At 40.4% G+C, this 16,206-nt stretch overlaps 1 protein-coding gene across 1 annotated transcript in view; it reads right to left on the reverse strand.

The window, feature by feature from the left end:
* Positions 1-16,206, reverse strand: part of Galntl6 (polypeptide N-acetylgalactosaminyltransferase like 6) — a 1,029,419-nt gene that overhangs the window by 79,728 nt on the left and 933,485 nt on the right. The window contains exon 8 of the mRNA XM_050161819.1: positions 5,047-5,154. Within this exon, the coding sequence (XP_050017776.1) occupies positions 5,047-5,154 (108 nt within the window). The remainder of the gene's footprint in view (positions 1-5,046; positions 5,155-16,206) is intronic.

A 16,206-nucleotide genomic window follows, 5' to 3' on the forward strand; every position in this document is an offset into this window, starting at 1 on the left:
GGGGGAGGGGGAGGGAAAGGGGAGGCGGCGGTGGGGAAGAGACAGAAATCTTTAATAAATAAATAAATTAATTAAAAAAAATAATAAAAAAAATCGAAACCTCCACCCATTCTTGAAGGTTGGCATAAAAGTCAAGATGCAATTTGAGGATCAACAATTAATTCCTGGCATGGGAGAAGTGAAATGTTGGGATGTGAAGTCCCATCTGACAGGCACTGGATAGGGTTGTTTCTAGCCTCGGTGCTAAGGAGGTGGCTCAGTTGGTAAAATGTCTGCTGTGAAAGCCAGAGGGCCTGAGTTTGATCCCCAGCATCCACCCAGAAGTCCAGGCATGGTGCTGCATACCTGTGATCCCAGGGCTAGGCAGGTGGAGACAGGTGGATCCTGGGACTTGCTGGCTAATGCCTGGGATGAAGCCCAGGTCCCAGGAGAGACCTTTTTTCAACATCCATAATGGGTAGCCTGTGAGCAACAACACTGGAGGTTGATATCTGGCCTCTGCACTCATGCACATACTTGTGAATTTACAGACATGAGAACTTGCCCCTCTCCTGTAGTTGGTTCCAGGCTTATCTTCTGTTAGCAGGAAGGATGTCAGTCTGTGCTTTCAAAACTGCTCCCCTCCCTATTTATAGCATTGTCCTATTTGGGGGATCCTCCAAGGGAAACTTCCCCGGGCCAGGATGCTGCTATCATGCTATAGTCAATTGATGTGGTTTTCTGTTCATGTCCTTACTATTAGAGGTACCCCCTTTCAAAACTCAGAACACACTGGCAATTAACCAGAGAGCCTGGGTCCCTTACCACAGTCCCCAAGGGGCTAGTAATTACTCCTCCTTTAGCAAAGTGTTTGTCAGAAAGAGAAGTTGAACTCAGGATCCTTCTACCCATTTGCTACTCAGCCACATCTAAAGGGGCAAAGCATTTTTTAGCCGACCTCTGCTGCTCATTGTCCCGTGTTGAACCCATCACTGCGAACATCCTTTTCCCAGCAACTGCTCCTTTACTCCCAGAAGAAGACGCCATGGTTGTGCTCCAGTGTGCCCACATTAGGTCCCAAGTTGACTTAGAAAAATAAACGGGATTTTTGAATGCTAAGCAAGTCCTCTGATTCTCATAGGAAGCTGCATTGCAAGTCACCATGTCTCAGATTTTTTTCATTTTGAGGAAATGACACGGGGAGGTTACATTGTACTTTTACTCAGTCAGAATGTTAACAAGAACAAAGTGACTACCTTGGACCCTGCAGTAAGAGAGAACACTGTATTAATGCACACAACCTTCATTGCTAGATTGAGTAAATAAATACAGTTTTGTGATGACTGTTTTGCTCAGCTCACCGAAGAACTGGGTCAAACTTGGCTAGAAGTTGACTCTGGTCGCTGGTTCTGAATTTGAAAACCCTGTTCTTAGAAATCAACTAATCAAACTGGGACATCCTTAATGTTCTTCTTCCAAGTTTTTTATCCTCAACTCTTTTATCTGGATTCAGAACTATAATAACACTGCTACTCCTTCTGATGTTTAGCCATGTTCCCAGCACCTGTGGAGAATCATTTGTTCACACATGGGTAGCTTTGTTGTGTCCTCTTGTCAGAGTACAGTGCCTAAAGGGACAGTGTTCAGTAAGGTTATTTAAATTTGTTTCTAATAACACACACCAGTGTGTTGACGAGAGGACTTCAGGTGTATTAGGTGTGTGTGTGCACATGTGTGTGCAGGCATGTAGGTGCATGCATGTGCATGTGTTCACACCTCTGTGTATTTTGAGTCATCAGTTACATAGGTCCACAAGGAAAAAAAAATACACATTTCCACCGGATTAAACGCGCTTTGTAAAGTACAGAAACGAACCTTTGGGGTCACGTTTCCAGTTTCGTCTCCATATCCTAACGAGGCCAGGAAGATTAAAATATCTACTGACGAGATGTGACTCTGCAGTTCAATTATCTTGACAGCTTCTCATCTTTTTTTTTGATGATTTAGTAATAGCAGAGTGTGGCAAAGTAGCTGAGTTTCTCCCACAAAATATCAGAATTGTTTTTCATTTTAATATACTTTCAAAGATCATAAAATGTTCCTGAGAGTGACATTTGAGCCTCAGTATTTATGACTTTCTGATTGCTCTAGTAGTTTAGGAAAAAAAAAATCTAAAATGAGCCCTCAAGTAAAATTTAAGTGAAAAAGATTAAAATTCAGAGTTATGGACCTCTTTCATTTGAACAAATATTCATGTTTTCTTGCATGTTTTATGGGCCAACCCTAGTTTCTCGATATTTGACAGTTTTCGAAAAAGTGCTTCATTTCTCCCCCAAAATATATGAGCTGTTTTATTTTAGTTTAGTTTTTGCACACTACCCCGTTTTGCATCAGCAGCATTTACTCCGCTCATCTTTTATACTATGAGCTGGCCACACGCACCATCTGCCCACGAATGAATGGGGCACAAGTTGAAGCGAAAGAGGGAAGGAAAGTAGATACATGGCAAGCACCTTTCTTTATCCTTAGGATTTCCACACTGCAACGAAATCCACACAGCTGATGTGTAATGTGTGCTTGAATTAATTTTCTCTTTAACCTTCCTGTGAATCTGTGTTGCTTCCTCATTCATATGTATTGAGTCCTTTGGCTAAATTATAACTGTATTTCTTAATCCAAAATACAGCTTTTTAATCAGTGTATGAATTTCATGACTGTTTTCCCCGTCATACGGTGTTTTAAAACAGGTATTTAGTGCAATGTGTTATTGATGTCCTGTTATTTGAGGACGCGGGGAGTGGTGTGATGATGGCTTCCCATTAAGGAATGTGCGGTGAAATTTCATCATAGAATGTCTCACTACTGCTGAAAGGGCCGTGGAAGTGGGTGGAGAAAATGTCAATGCGGTTGACAGCCTCACAAAGCAAGTGAGAAAGAGCAAGAGCCTGTAGGGACTTACTAAGGATGATAATTTTATTAAGGTTCATTAAAATGTCCTAAGTTTTATCAACGACTTGAACCTATATTGTGTCCTTGAGGAGTCTAATTAATTACACTCTTCAATAAGTTATCTGAATGTTCTCTGTGCTCTATTTTAGATGATGGTATAATGTGAAATAGCAGACTCAAAGCTCCAACCTTGTGAGACTGATATGTGAATGAACCCTGGTGAAATAATAATAATAATAATAATAATATGCAAAGAGTTGTTATTTGAGTTTGTGGAATCATATAGAAAAGATCCAAGTGGTTATACATTGAACCTTAGTAAAGAAATCAAAACAAGTAACTCAAAATTAGATAGTTAGGCGATCATAGTACCAATGCATCTGAAGACCCCACGTTTTTAGATTCGGCATCTAAGTACGTAATGTGGTCAAGAGAAGACACAACCAAGAAGAAGGTAGCATGGATGGCAGAGCCAGCATTAGGGCTGTTTGGAGAAGGTTTGAGATTTTTCTCTCTTCCCATACAGGCATGGAAGCTTCTAAAAGGCAGATGGTAAAAGTACCCTTGCATTTGATCTGCAAGGAAAATTTTATTCTAAACAGAATAAAGCAAAGAAGAAATAAAACTGGACTTGGTTAATTATGGACAATTTAAGGATGGTCTAAACCTATATTTAGCTTCAACTGTTGTTCTACAGGAGGAGAGACTTGAGTTTGAGCCTCCACTTCCCCCACTTCTACTCTTTACTTCGTGTGACTAATTATGTTTCCTATTGTATTCCCCGGTAAGGGAAAGATGATCATCCGTCTGCAGGCCTCGTTTTACACTACTGCTGTTGGTCATTCATGGGTTCAAGAGCAAACCTCTTCCCTAATCCTCCACTTGGTCTTGAAACCCACAGCAGGTGACACTGGAGACCAGCACAGAGTCTGGACTGATGGCTGACCCAGTTGATATTTAACACTGGTAGCAAGGATTACCACTCTTGGGAATATACCCAAGAGATGCCCTATCATACAACAAAAGTATATGCTCAACTATGTTCATAGCAGCATTGTTTGTAATAGCCAGAACCTGGAAACAACCTAGATGCCCTTCAATGGAAGAATGGATGAAGAAAGTATGGAATATATACATATTAGAGTACTACTCGGCAGTAAAAAAACAAGGACTTCTTGAATTTTGCAGGCAAATGGATGGAAATAGAAAACACTATCCTGAGTGAGGTAAGCCAAACCCAAAACGAGGAACATGGGATGTACTCACTCATAATTGGTTTCTAGCCATAAATAAAGGACATTGAGCCTATAATTCATGATCCTAGAGAAGCTAAATAAGAAGGTGAACCCAAAGAAAAACATATAGTCATCCTCCTGGATATTAACCTTCATCAGGCGATGAAAGGAGACAGAGACAGAGATCCACATTGGAGCACCAGACTGAAATCTCAAGGTCCAAATCAGGAGCAGAAGGAGAGAGAGCACGAGCAAGGAACTCAGGACTGCGAGGGGTGCACCCACACACTGAGACAGTGGGGATGTTCTATCGGGAACTCACCAAGGCCAGCTGGCCTGGGTCTGAAAAAGCATAAGATAAAACTGGACTCGCTGAACATAGCGGACAATGAGGACTGCTGAGAAGTCAAGAACAATGGCAATGGGTTTTGATCCTACTGCATGTACTGGCTTTGTGGGAGCCTGGGCAGTTTGGATGCTCACCTTACTAGACCTGGAAGGAGGTGGGAGGTCTTTGGACTTCCCACAGTGCAAGGAACCCTGACTGCTCTTGGGGCTGATGAGGCAGGGGGAGTTGATTGGGGGAGGGGGAGCGAAATGGGAGGCGGTGGAGGGGAGGAGACAGAAATCTTTAATAAATAAATAAATAAAAAACCAAAAAAAAGAAAAACAAGGATTAGCAGAAGATAACAGTTAATGTTAAACACAATGCATGTGCAGATGCTGTGATACATGACAGAAACCATCACAGTTACTGCTTCTTTAAGCAGTGGAGACACAGCAGAGGAACAGGGCTCTTGACAACCATGTGTATGACTGAGTCCCCACCTGCAGGAAGCAGAGCCTGCATGAGCCCAGACTGTTCTGATGCCTAGTTACTCACTCGTGCCAGGCTGGTCCCAGAAGGAACTTTGTAAGGGACATACTTCCTGTAGATATGGCCGACTCTAGAGCATGGAACGTCAAACATTTCTCCTCCACACATCCAAACCTAAAGAGGAGAAAGTAGAACAAAAGAGAAGGGTCAATTTCACCAGAAGGAATTACTAATGCAATTTATGAGACAGTTACAAATTTTCTTTAGAATATATATATATATATATATATATATATATATATAGCCAACCAACCTGTGCTACAGAGTGAGTTTTAGGAAAGCTCGGGCTGTTATAAAGAGAAACCCTGTCTTGAAAAAAAAATTATTTTTAAACTACGTGTGTGTGTGTGAACATGAGGATTTGTGGAGACCAGAAGATTGTGTTGTATCCCCTGGAACTGGAGTTACAGGTAGTTGGAAACTGCTGGCTCTGGGTGCTGGAAACTGAACTTGGGTCCTCAGGAAGAGCGGCAACTCTTCGTTAGCACAGACTCATCTCTCCAGCCTCTTATTGTTCCCTTAATGTCTCAGTTGAATAATTTCTGTCACAGGTGGCTAACCAAGGAAAAACAAAAACTGAAAATATAGATTATGAATGCGTAGAACAAAAAAACTAGTTCCTTAAAACTATTTTTTTAAAAAAACTATTTATGTGCATTGTTGTTTTTTTTCTGCATGTATATCTGTATCACAGTGTCGGGTATCCTGGAACTGGGATTACAGAAAGTTGTAAGCTGCTACGTGGGTGCTGGGAATTGAACCTGAGTCCTCTGGAAGAATAGTCAGTGCTCTTAACCACTGAACCATCTCTCCAGCCCCTATCCCAAACTACTTTTTTAGATAGCATCCTGGAATTTTTTTTACCCAAGAGAATTTTCATCAAAATTATTAATATTGAGCAGAACTTGATGCTTAGATATCTTTTTTGTATGGATACTTTCTTTTGATAATTTTTTCAAATGATTTAGAATATATCACTAGATTTAAAAATTGAAATTATAAAGGTGGAATTTTCAGGAGATTGAAGTCAATGATGAAACCTATCCGTGGTGCATGTTGAATCTAGATTCTGATATTTGGAGCAGGGTTAATCTTAAAATTAGTGTTGCAAGTGGTTTTTAAACATAAAGCAAAGAAAACCAGCCTACAAAACCCAATCCCAGAGAACTTAGACAACAATGAGGACCCAAAGAGAGACATACATAGATCTAATCTACATGGGAAGGAGAAAAAGCCAAGATCTCCTGACTAAATTGGGAGCATGGGGACCTTGGGAGAGGGTTGGAAGGGAGGGAAGAGGCAAGGAGGGGAGCAGAGAAAAATGTAGAGCCTAATAAAAATCAATAAAAAAAGAAAAAAAATTAGTTTTGTGTTCTCATTTCCTTGAACTACCAGTCTTTTAGGAACATATGACTGGTGACTGATATGAATTTTGTGCTGTGAAATCAAAATGCATGTACTTAGATTCTATACTTAAGTATAATAAAATGTTTAACTGGATATATTGCATTTCACTGTGACAAGCCTGTGGACAGACACATAGTCACAGACTTACATAACAGATTGTATACTATAAAATAACTTAACTATCAAAACATAAATCTAGGTTTCATAAAAATATACTTTTACTAATTTTCTCTGCAAGAAAAAAATTAAAGGGTTAGTGATAGTTTCATGGTTTACGGTATGTGCTAACCTGTCTGGACTATGGTGCCAAATATTTGTACATATGAATGTTTCTGTGGATTTTGTTTTTTGCATTAAATTGAAGCTTAAAGTCAGTGTGCCTTGAGCAAAAATATTATCCTTCATACTGTTGATAGGCCTCATCCAATCAGCGGATGATGTTAAGAAAATGAAGACCACCTAACAAAAACCCCAATACCAGACAATAGAAACCTTTTGAGTTATTGGTCTGGGCTGTTTAAGAGATTCCTAAAATATACTGCTGAATGCTATTGCCCTTGGTTATTTCCAGAGGTGGAAGATTAGTTTCTATTACTAAAGACTCATGGACTTCAGAAACAGGGCCCTGAGATGGAACTGACTTGAATTTCCCCTAAGGAGCTTTCATGGTACCAGAAGGTGCCACACAAGCTTGCAAAGGAGAGACACAACCAACAGTCCTGTTCAGACATGATGTCCATGAACACAGAAATGACCAGCATAGCACAACAATTCTACGGGGTCAGCAGCAGCACACATAGCTTGGTGGTAACCAACGGCACTCTAATTGGACTTGAGACACACTCAACAAAAGAGAGACCATGCTTAGTGCTGGAACCTAGCTATCTAATCAGTGCTAGTGAAATCATGATTACTGGAGGAGAATATATAACCAATAATTTACTAAGCTACCACAGCACCTAACTACAATATAGAAATGTGTGTCTCCATGCCCACATATAACTCTTATCTTCATCCCTCATCAAGAAAACTTCTCTTTGCAATAGACAGAGAGGCTATTACAGAAAACGACAACCAATTATAATGCAGAGTGTGGAGCCCAGTCTCAATGGATAGATCTATGGAGCACTCCCACATCTAAGGCTCAGGGAACATTGCAGATGAGGTGGTAGAAATGTTGTAAGAGCCAGAGAATCAGGGCTATTACTTTGAGATTATGTTTCCTAGTAACAACAGAAGCTATACTGTAATGTCTTATCAACATGACCTCCAAACATGAGCCGAACAAGGAGGACATCAACAAACACACCGAACTGCCTGGTGGAACAATCCCAGGAGGCCTCAGTCCTACACGAAGAACAATAAAGAACGGAGTGAAGTTCAGAGTGGGAGAGGTGGCCCTTTCCTGAGGAGAGTATATTAACTGGTTCTTCAGTGCGGAACAGTCAGCTCTGAAAACACACATACAGGTAGCATTATATAGATTTGCGTCTCTAGTGGCTTGGCTGCTTTGCTTTTCTGATCTTCAACTTGAACCCCAATATCTGTCTTTGGGTTTTTATTACTTGTGCTACATCTGGCACCCAACATGGGGCATTTGTAGCACCAGAAGAATATGGATACTCTCGGGCTCAAACTAGGCTTTTTGTGCAGGTCTGAGACATTTTGCTGATTTCTGGGGAAGCCACTTTTGAAGAGAATTACCCTGAAAGAAAGGGAAGTCCCCCAAGAAAGGATGTTTGGAACAGAAACTATGTGACTAAAATCCAGAGGAGCTTTGTCATATAGTTGAAGAACTGAAGAGCTGGAGTAGATGTTTTTATAGAATGCCAAGGAAATATTACCAGCGTTGATAGTGGTGAGCTACGAGAGACAGGTTAGAAGCCAGCTGAGGGAAGAAATTCCTAATTATATGGATAAAGATGAAGTGGGCTTCCTCCATCACTAGATACACTGTAAACTGAAGAAGGTGAGATGTTGGGTACAAGCATATAAACTGCCTGACAGTTGACGTAGCTGATACTTAAAGCTAATATTGATGACAGAAATTAGTGTGATTGCTTATTGAGTCTTTCCAGTGGATTATTTCACGTGGTGCTTACAACTCCAGGTCAGACTTTATCATTTTCTCAGTGGCTGGAAAATGGCAGTCCAGAGGTGTCTAAAGTTTTTTCTAAACGGTGCAACTAGGACTGGGGTTGGAGCTCGACTGGGAGTGTTTCCAAGCACGCTTAAAGCAGTGGTCTCCATATCCAGCACCATATAAAGTAGGTGTGGCGGTGCAGCTCCAAAATCCCAGCACTTAAGAGGTAGTGGTAGGAGGGTCAGAATTTCTCAGGAGACATGTGACCCTATCTCAAAAAGGATATTTTAAATGTAATAGGTTAGTATGGCACCCAGGTCCTTAATCAATATTCTATCTGAAGAGTGAGCAAACTCCTCAGACTTGAGAATTAATAATGGATCATTTTTAGGACATATGGTCTCTTTTGGAGCTATGCAACTTTTCTAATGAATAGGCATGGCTGTATTTCAGTAAAATTTTGTTTCTAAAGACAGGCACAGGGCCATGGTTTGCTGCCCATTTTTCTCTAAAGCACAAAGAATTTCACACAGGGAAATTTAGTTAGTCTAAACCAGTGTATGTGGGAGATTATAATTTCCAAAACCAGACACCATAGGATATTTCACCCCATATGGTCCTTTATTTGTGGCTGAGTATTCTCCCATTGATACCCATCGAGGTATAGATGTAGGCCCTTTCTCCTTGAATTTGAGTCAGCTTGTAAATTCTTTTTTTTAAAGATTTATTTATTTATTATGTATACAACATTCTGCCTCCATGTATGCCCGCACGCCAGAAGAGAGCGCCAGATCTCATTACAGATGGTTGTGAGCCACCATGTGGTTGCTGGGAATTGAACTCGGGACCTCTGGAAGAGCAGTCTGTGCTCTTAACCACTGAGCCATCTCTCCAGCCCCAGCTTGTAAATTCTTAAGCCAGGAGACTACAGCAGAAATCACCAAGGCTGTGTCGTGAATGGCAGCCTAGCTTCTGCCTACCTAGTTAGAGCGTTATTTTTGTCATTCTGAGCTGCCCCACCAAAGAATCCGATTCCATGATGCTACCATGTCATGAAGTGGAGACCACACGAGACTCCGTGTGGAGCTTTTTGGTCAGCAGCCTTGGCTGAGGTTCTCCTAATGGCTGGTATCAGCTAACAAACACACGGATATACATTCTCTACATGCTTGCAGCCTGTGCTGTTGAGTCAGCTCTCATGGAGCAGAAACAACATAACTTCTTCGTGCCCGTTTTTAATTTTGACCACACAGAGCCCATTAGCTTGATTAATTAAAGTTATTTGAAGCTGCTGAATTTCTGAGTACATTGCTCTGCAGCAACAGTGGCTAGAAATACATCCTCTCGAATATATGATAAAGGCAAACTGGCAACCACAGTTTATGGATCATCCCTTGGTTTCATCTGATCGCACTGGGAGAGTACTTGCTTCTTCCAAGGTACACCCAGGTTAAAATTCCTGTGTATTTAGGTGAGGACTCATGGATACTTCTTTCCTGGGATGTGAATGAAGGTGATATATATGTATCATTCCTGGAGCAAAGACATCTCGAGTGGGATGAGGAGAGGGCTCAGCTGGTAAATCGCTTGCCACTCTAAACAAGGATGGGAGCTTGAATCCAAAGCTGCAGAACCCTTGTGAAACGGATAGGCCACACCTCTAACCTCAGTGCTCGGGAGGTATAGATGAGAGAATCCCTGTGACATTCTGGACAGCTAGTCTAGATAAATCAGTGAAATACTTTGTCTTCAAAAGAATGTGAAGTGCAATAGAGGAAGATACGCAATGCTGACCTCTGGAATATATATATACATATATATGTATATATATGTATATATGTACAAATGCACACCTCACCACACATATGGACATACACATAATAAGCATGTACACACACATGAATTCACGCAGACAAAGAAATTATGAGTAGATTTCCTCCCATATCTTCTTCAGAGGATAAAAAGAAAGATTTGGAACAATAGAAGTTTTTGGGGTCGTTACATGACAGGCTATGCGTTCCAGAAATCCTGGATGGAGATTCACATCGTCCTGCCAACCTGAACAAAAATCATGACAGTAGTCATAGAGATACCTTAGAGATATTAAGCGATCAGTATTTGAGCCTGGTTGCGGTAGTCCATCTCCCTATTATATTTCTTCTCAGACTCTTCAGACACGCTTAATGAAGTGTATTGGTTCCAAATGTAATATTTGAGAGGTTACTTCATTTATTATTTTTTTGCATTTTAAAAAAGGGAAAATAAAAAATAATTAGACCCTAGATAAAGGAGCTGGATGAAGGATTAATAATATTAGCTAGTCTTGTGTACAGTCAAATGCCAGTTCTGATTAGTCAAAGCCAAGCAAGGGTCAAGAGAAAGATGTTTTCTTCCCATCAGACCACCTGCAGCTAGGAGACAGTTATTTTTTGGCACAGGCTTTTTTCCCCCCCCATAATGTTCCCGTTGGTTTGTAGAAGTAACCACTCTTTCCTGTAGTATGAAGTGACGGTAGTGAATGAGGTCAAACCGCAAAAGTACAGTCTGGAGCAATGTCATCCATTTTTCTGGCCTTAGTTTCTGTTTTGGTTCTGATGATCATGGCATTTAAAAGGTGGTACAGTGGACTAAATGATGCTCACAGTGAGACTCTGACAGTGTAAGAGCTTCCACAATAGAAAGCTAAATCAACCATCAGAGTGTGTTGCTCTGGACTGAGTGTTTACTTCTCTGGCCTCTAATTCATATGCTGCAGCCCCCACCTTTCCGTGTGGTGGTATTAAGAGGTGGGGCTGCTGGGAAAAAATTCAAGGTGAAGGTGGCGTGGATGCGATTAGTGTCTCCACAAAATGAAAGAACCCTAGTGAATTCTCCTATCCTCTTTTGTTGTTATGCCAAGACCACATGAGACCGGGCAGATAGCCGTCACTGGAGCCCCAGTGTGCCGGCACCCTAACTTCCAATGCCTGGACTCGGTAGACTGCCAGAAATGAATTATGTGGTTTAAAAGCCCCTTAGTCAAGGATACTTTGTTGTAGCTGCCCAAACAAACTAAAGCTCTTTCCTTTAAAGATATAAGCAATCCTAACAGACACCTAAAATAAAAATACTTTTAAAAAATTAATGCTTCATTTTTTTTGTTGTTGTGTGTGACTGATCATCACAGACATATTAGCTAAAAACAAGCAGTATTTTTTTTTCTCATTTTTCTGTCTGCTTGTAAGTCCCTCTGAGTTCTGTGGGTTTCTCCACTGAGGTTCTACAAGCCTGAAGTCTAGGTATCTGCTGGGCCAGGTTTTTACCTGGAGCCTCTGCAGCTGAATCTGCTTCCAAACTCATTTAAAATACTGGCGAGTCACCTGTAGGAGGAACACTCCAATTTTTCCTCCTGTCTATGAACCAGCCTCCTCTCTCAAATACCAGGAGCTCTTTGGGGTCTTGGCCCATGAACATCCCAGCTCAGCACTGGTGACCCTCACTAATCAGGCTGTGGCCAGTGTAGCTGAAGTGTTTAATAATGAACTGCCCTCGGCAAATATTGCTTGAGATGTTATGCATTATATTGGCATGTACAGCATGTAATATTTCTAGGACAAGTTAACGTATGCGATTAAACAAGGCAGGAGAGTCAAGCGAATTAGCATTCACGTCTTCTCTCTGTAAACTACTGGCAGCTCCTTAAAAATCTTTCTCTAAGAAGCTGGTCAGCTTTGTTATGCAGTAAAGTCAAAATCAGGAAAGTTCTGTCCAGAGGTTTTTAAATGCTGAATTCAGTGTTAAGGAAGCAGTGGAGTCTTGGGACTTAGTTTTTTGTATTATTATCACTATGGTTCTTTAAAGCCATCAGTATGATCGTCTAATGCCTTCTTTATAACCTGTCAGTGTTTCCCCTTGCTTCCAGGGTAACAACACAACTGTTCCTTCACTTGTCTCAGTGACTTCTTCCCTCTTCCCGGCCAGGGCTACTTTTAACTCCTCACAAATCTTTGCTGCCCGAAGAAATTTTGCTCCTTTCCCTTCTCTGCTGTCCCCCTGTTTGCCTAGTTCTTATATGTTTTCTAGGTTTCAGCTTACACGGCATAACCAAGCCCCTATATTTGGTTAAGACTCCTGTTTTATAGTCTCATTTGCCCTTCCTTTAAGCCATTATGATCTTCCTCTTTCCAAATTTTCTGTTCTCTGCAGTCAACAACATTCTAAAAACATTAAAATATTCAATGGAGAGAGAAAAAACATTTATATTGTTTAAGTGAATATACTGCTACAATTATTTTGTTATTTTGTGAATATCATACTATGCCTAACTTATAAACTAAATCTTATCATAGATACATCTGCATAGGAAAATATATACTGTATGCAGGGAACTATATTGTCTGTGGTTTCAGGCATCCATTCCTTGGAATGTAGTCTTACCGGTTTGAAACCCCCCCCCCAAAAAAAAACGGCCCCCAAAGGGAGTGGCACTATTAGGAGGTGTGGCTTTGTTGGAGTAAGGTGTGGCCTTGGCCTTGTTAGAGGAAGGTGTCACTGTTGGGGAGGCTTTGAGGCCTCCTTTGCTCAATCTACACTCAGTGTGGTATACAGTTTACTTCCTGTTGCCTGTGGATCATGATGTAGAACTCTCAGCTCCTTCTCCAGCACCATGTCTGCCTGCGAGCCACCAACCATGATGATAATGCACTAAGCCTTTGAACGCTGAGCCAGCACCAATGAAATGGTTGACTTTATAAGAGTTGCTGAGGTCATGATATCTCTTCACAACTAAAGAAAACAGAACTAAGACAGCATGTCTTTGGGATTAAAAGGAACATTATAGTTGAGTTAACAAATACTCAGTCAATATTTACTATGTGCCAGATCATCTCCCACAGCTGGTCCTGTAATGCGTGGCACATGCCAAGTTCTGAATGTGTGGAACTTACTTTCAAAGGAGCATTTAGGAGAATTGCAACTGAGTAATTTATTTGTGATGTCCTATATGGTTTACTTAGTGTTTTTTCCCCTTGCTGGACTATAAGCTCATGGCAATTTTATTCATTGTTTTATCTCTTGTTGCCTATAAAGGACACAACATATAATAGGTACTCGATAAACAGTTGTCAAGTGGTTGTAGAGAATACCTTTTAATTCCAATTCTATTTAAGTTTCTTCCTTGTCAGAGCTTTGTATTTCTTAGGGTTTCTATTGCTGTAAGACAACACCATGACCAAAGCAGCCTTTGGAGGAAAGGGTTTATTTCATCTTACAACTCTTGAGGTTGCAGTCCATCACTGATGGGAGTCAGGACAGGAACTCAGAGAGAATAGGGACCTGGACACAGGAACTAAAGCAGAGATCACTGTATAGTGCTGCTTAAGGGCTGGCTCTCCACTGATTGCTCTCCATGGCTTGATCAACCTGTTCCTTATACATCCTAGGGCTACCTCCCCAGGGGTAGCATCATCCACAGTAGGCAGGGACCTCCCACATCTCTCATTAATCAAAGGAATACCCCCCACACTTGGCCACAGGCCAATCCATGGAGACATTTTCCTATTAAGAGTTCTCCTTTGCTGAGAGCCCAACCTGTATCAAGATGGCATAAAAACTGGCCAGCATGGCACCTGTATGGCCTTTCCAGTTTATGCTTCACTCAGATAACCTTAGGGAATATTTTCTCCTTTTTACTGAAGCTCTGTGATCATCCTCTCTATTTAGAGTTATTATTGCTTGTTTTTCAAGGATATTTATTTATAGATAGGTAGGGATTCATATAGACCAGCCTGGTCCTCGACTTACTATTTAGCTGAGAATGACATTCAGTATTTGACTCTCTTGCTTCTGCTCCCAAATGTTGGAATTACAGGTGTTTATCTATTCCTGGTTTATTCAATGCTGACAATCAAACCCAGGGTCTCAGGTGTGTGCTAGGTGAGCCCTCCGAAAACAGAACTGTAAGTCCAGCACACATTCATTTCTTGCTTGTTTTTATATTGCAATTATGCCTCTTTCTGTAGAAGCTTCCATGTTTGGACAGTGTAGGGAGATGTTTAGGTGTCGGTATGGAAACATGACTTATAAGAGAAATGCAGTTGCAGCATTTATCAAATTCTATTTGTTTTGAAAGATATGGTACATGCATGTTAGTAAAATAATATTTCTGATTTGTTCTTTGAAAATTTTATACATGTATAAAGTGTGTTTGGGGGCCTGGGCAATCTATTTGTTGCCGCTTCCCCAAAGAAAAGTGACTTTGATTTCTCAGCAACTGTTAACTGATTATTTATTTACCTATTCTCTCACTTATTTATTTGGCTTCTTAAAAATATTATTTATCCCTTCCTGGTCTGAAAAAAAGTCACTGTGTAGGCCAGGCTGGCCTCGAACTCACAGAGATCTGCCTGCCTCTGTTGGAATGAAAGGCGTGAGCCACCACGCCTAGCTTGAAATGTATTTTTAGAAGCCACTTCTTGGTGCTTGATGTGATGGCAGTCTACAATGATAAATCTGTAACACCCATATTTTGCATCTAATTCTTGGAGAAATGTTTTATATTTGCAAACTAATGTGTCGTCTCTCGACACCATAGCTATTTTAGAGAATTCTTATTTTACATGAATGAGCACAGAAAAATCCTTTTTAAAAAATCCATTTCAAATTGAATGGATAATAGAATGTTTGCCTTATTTTTAAAAATGTTTTTTCAATATCAGCAGCAAACTGGAGTTTATACATGAAAACATTAACTGGAATGAAATCATACAATTATGCTAGTCCTGTGGAAGAGTCGTATTTCAGTAAGAAATTGTCAAGATGAAGGGATATTATCTCCGAGCATAATTCAAGAAACAGTGATGTAAACCTCTAGGCATTTGAGTCCAAATCCGGCCCTCTTTCTTCTTACCTGCTCCTCTTCTCTTGACCCTCCACTCAAGTTATTTTCTGTCTTTTATTTTTTTCTTTTCATACCACAAGTCAGGTTTCCCCTGCCTTAGGGACTGTTCTGGATTTCTACATGGAATTATTTCCTTTTAGATTTCTACCTAGAATACTATTTGGTTTCTTCCAGGTAGCTCCAAATTCTTCTGCCCCCAACAACTTTAAGTGTTCTTGGCCCAGCTTTCTTTGTTTCTGTTGTCAAAGTGTTGACCACCTTCTAAGTCAGCGCACACCTTGCTCCCATACTGTATATATTTTCTGCCTGTCTCTACAAAACGCAAGAATTTTTCTGCCTTTCATGGAGTATGTATCGTAAACACCTAGAACAACATGCTTCATGTAATTAATGGGCTGTGTTTCTGAATGAACGGAAAGGTGAATGAAGTATGGGCTTATTAATATAAATTAAAGCTAAACTCAGACAGCTAACTTACTTAATGCTAACCCAGTAAGTAGCAAATTGTTTAAAAATAATAGTTCTGGTATGTCTGAAGGCACATTTCAACATAAGCTATTTGAGCTTCATATTAGGCCCACATGATTGCAAAACAAATACAGTGTAGGTTAATAGAATAGAAAGGTTGTATGCAAATACAGTGTAGGTTAATAGACTAGAAAGGATGTATAAATGAACAAATTTGATATCTAGAAAACAACTTTTTAATTTTAAGATATGACTTGGGAAGACCAGGATTGAAAACTACTTAAGATTAGTGACTTGATCATCTCTATAGAAAGTAAAACGTGAACTGGCA

Source organism: Alexandromys fortis, unplaced genomic scaffold, assembly GCF_014885135.2.
Source record: "Alexandromys fortis isolate MF-2015 unplaced genomic scaffold, M_Fortis_MF-2015_v1.1 scaffold_137, whole genome shotgun sequence".
In the NCBI taxonomy this organism is placed as follows: domain Eukaryota; kingdom Metazoa; phylum Chordata; class Mammalia; order Rodentia; family Cricetidae; genus Alexandromys; species Alexandromys fortis.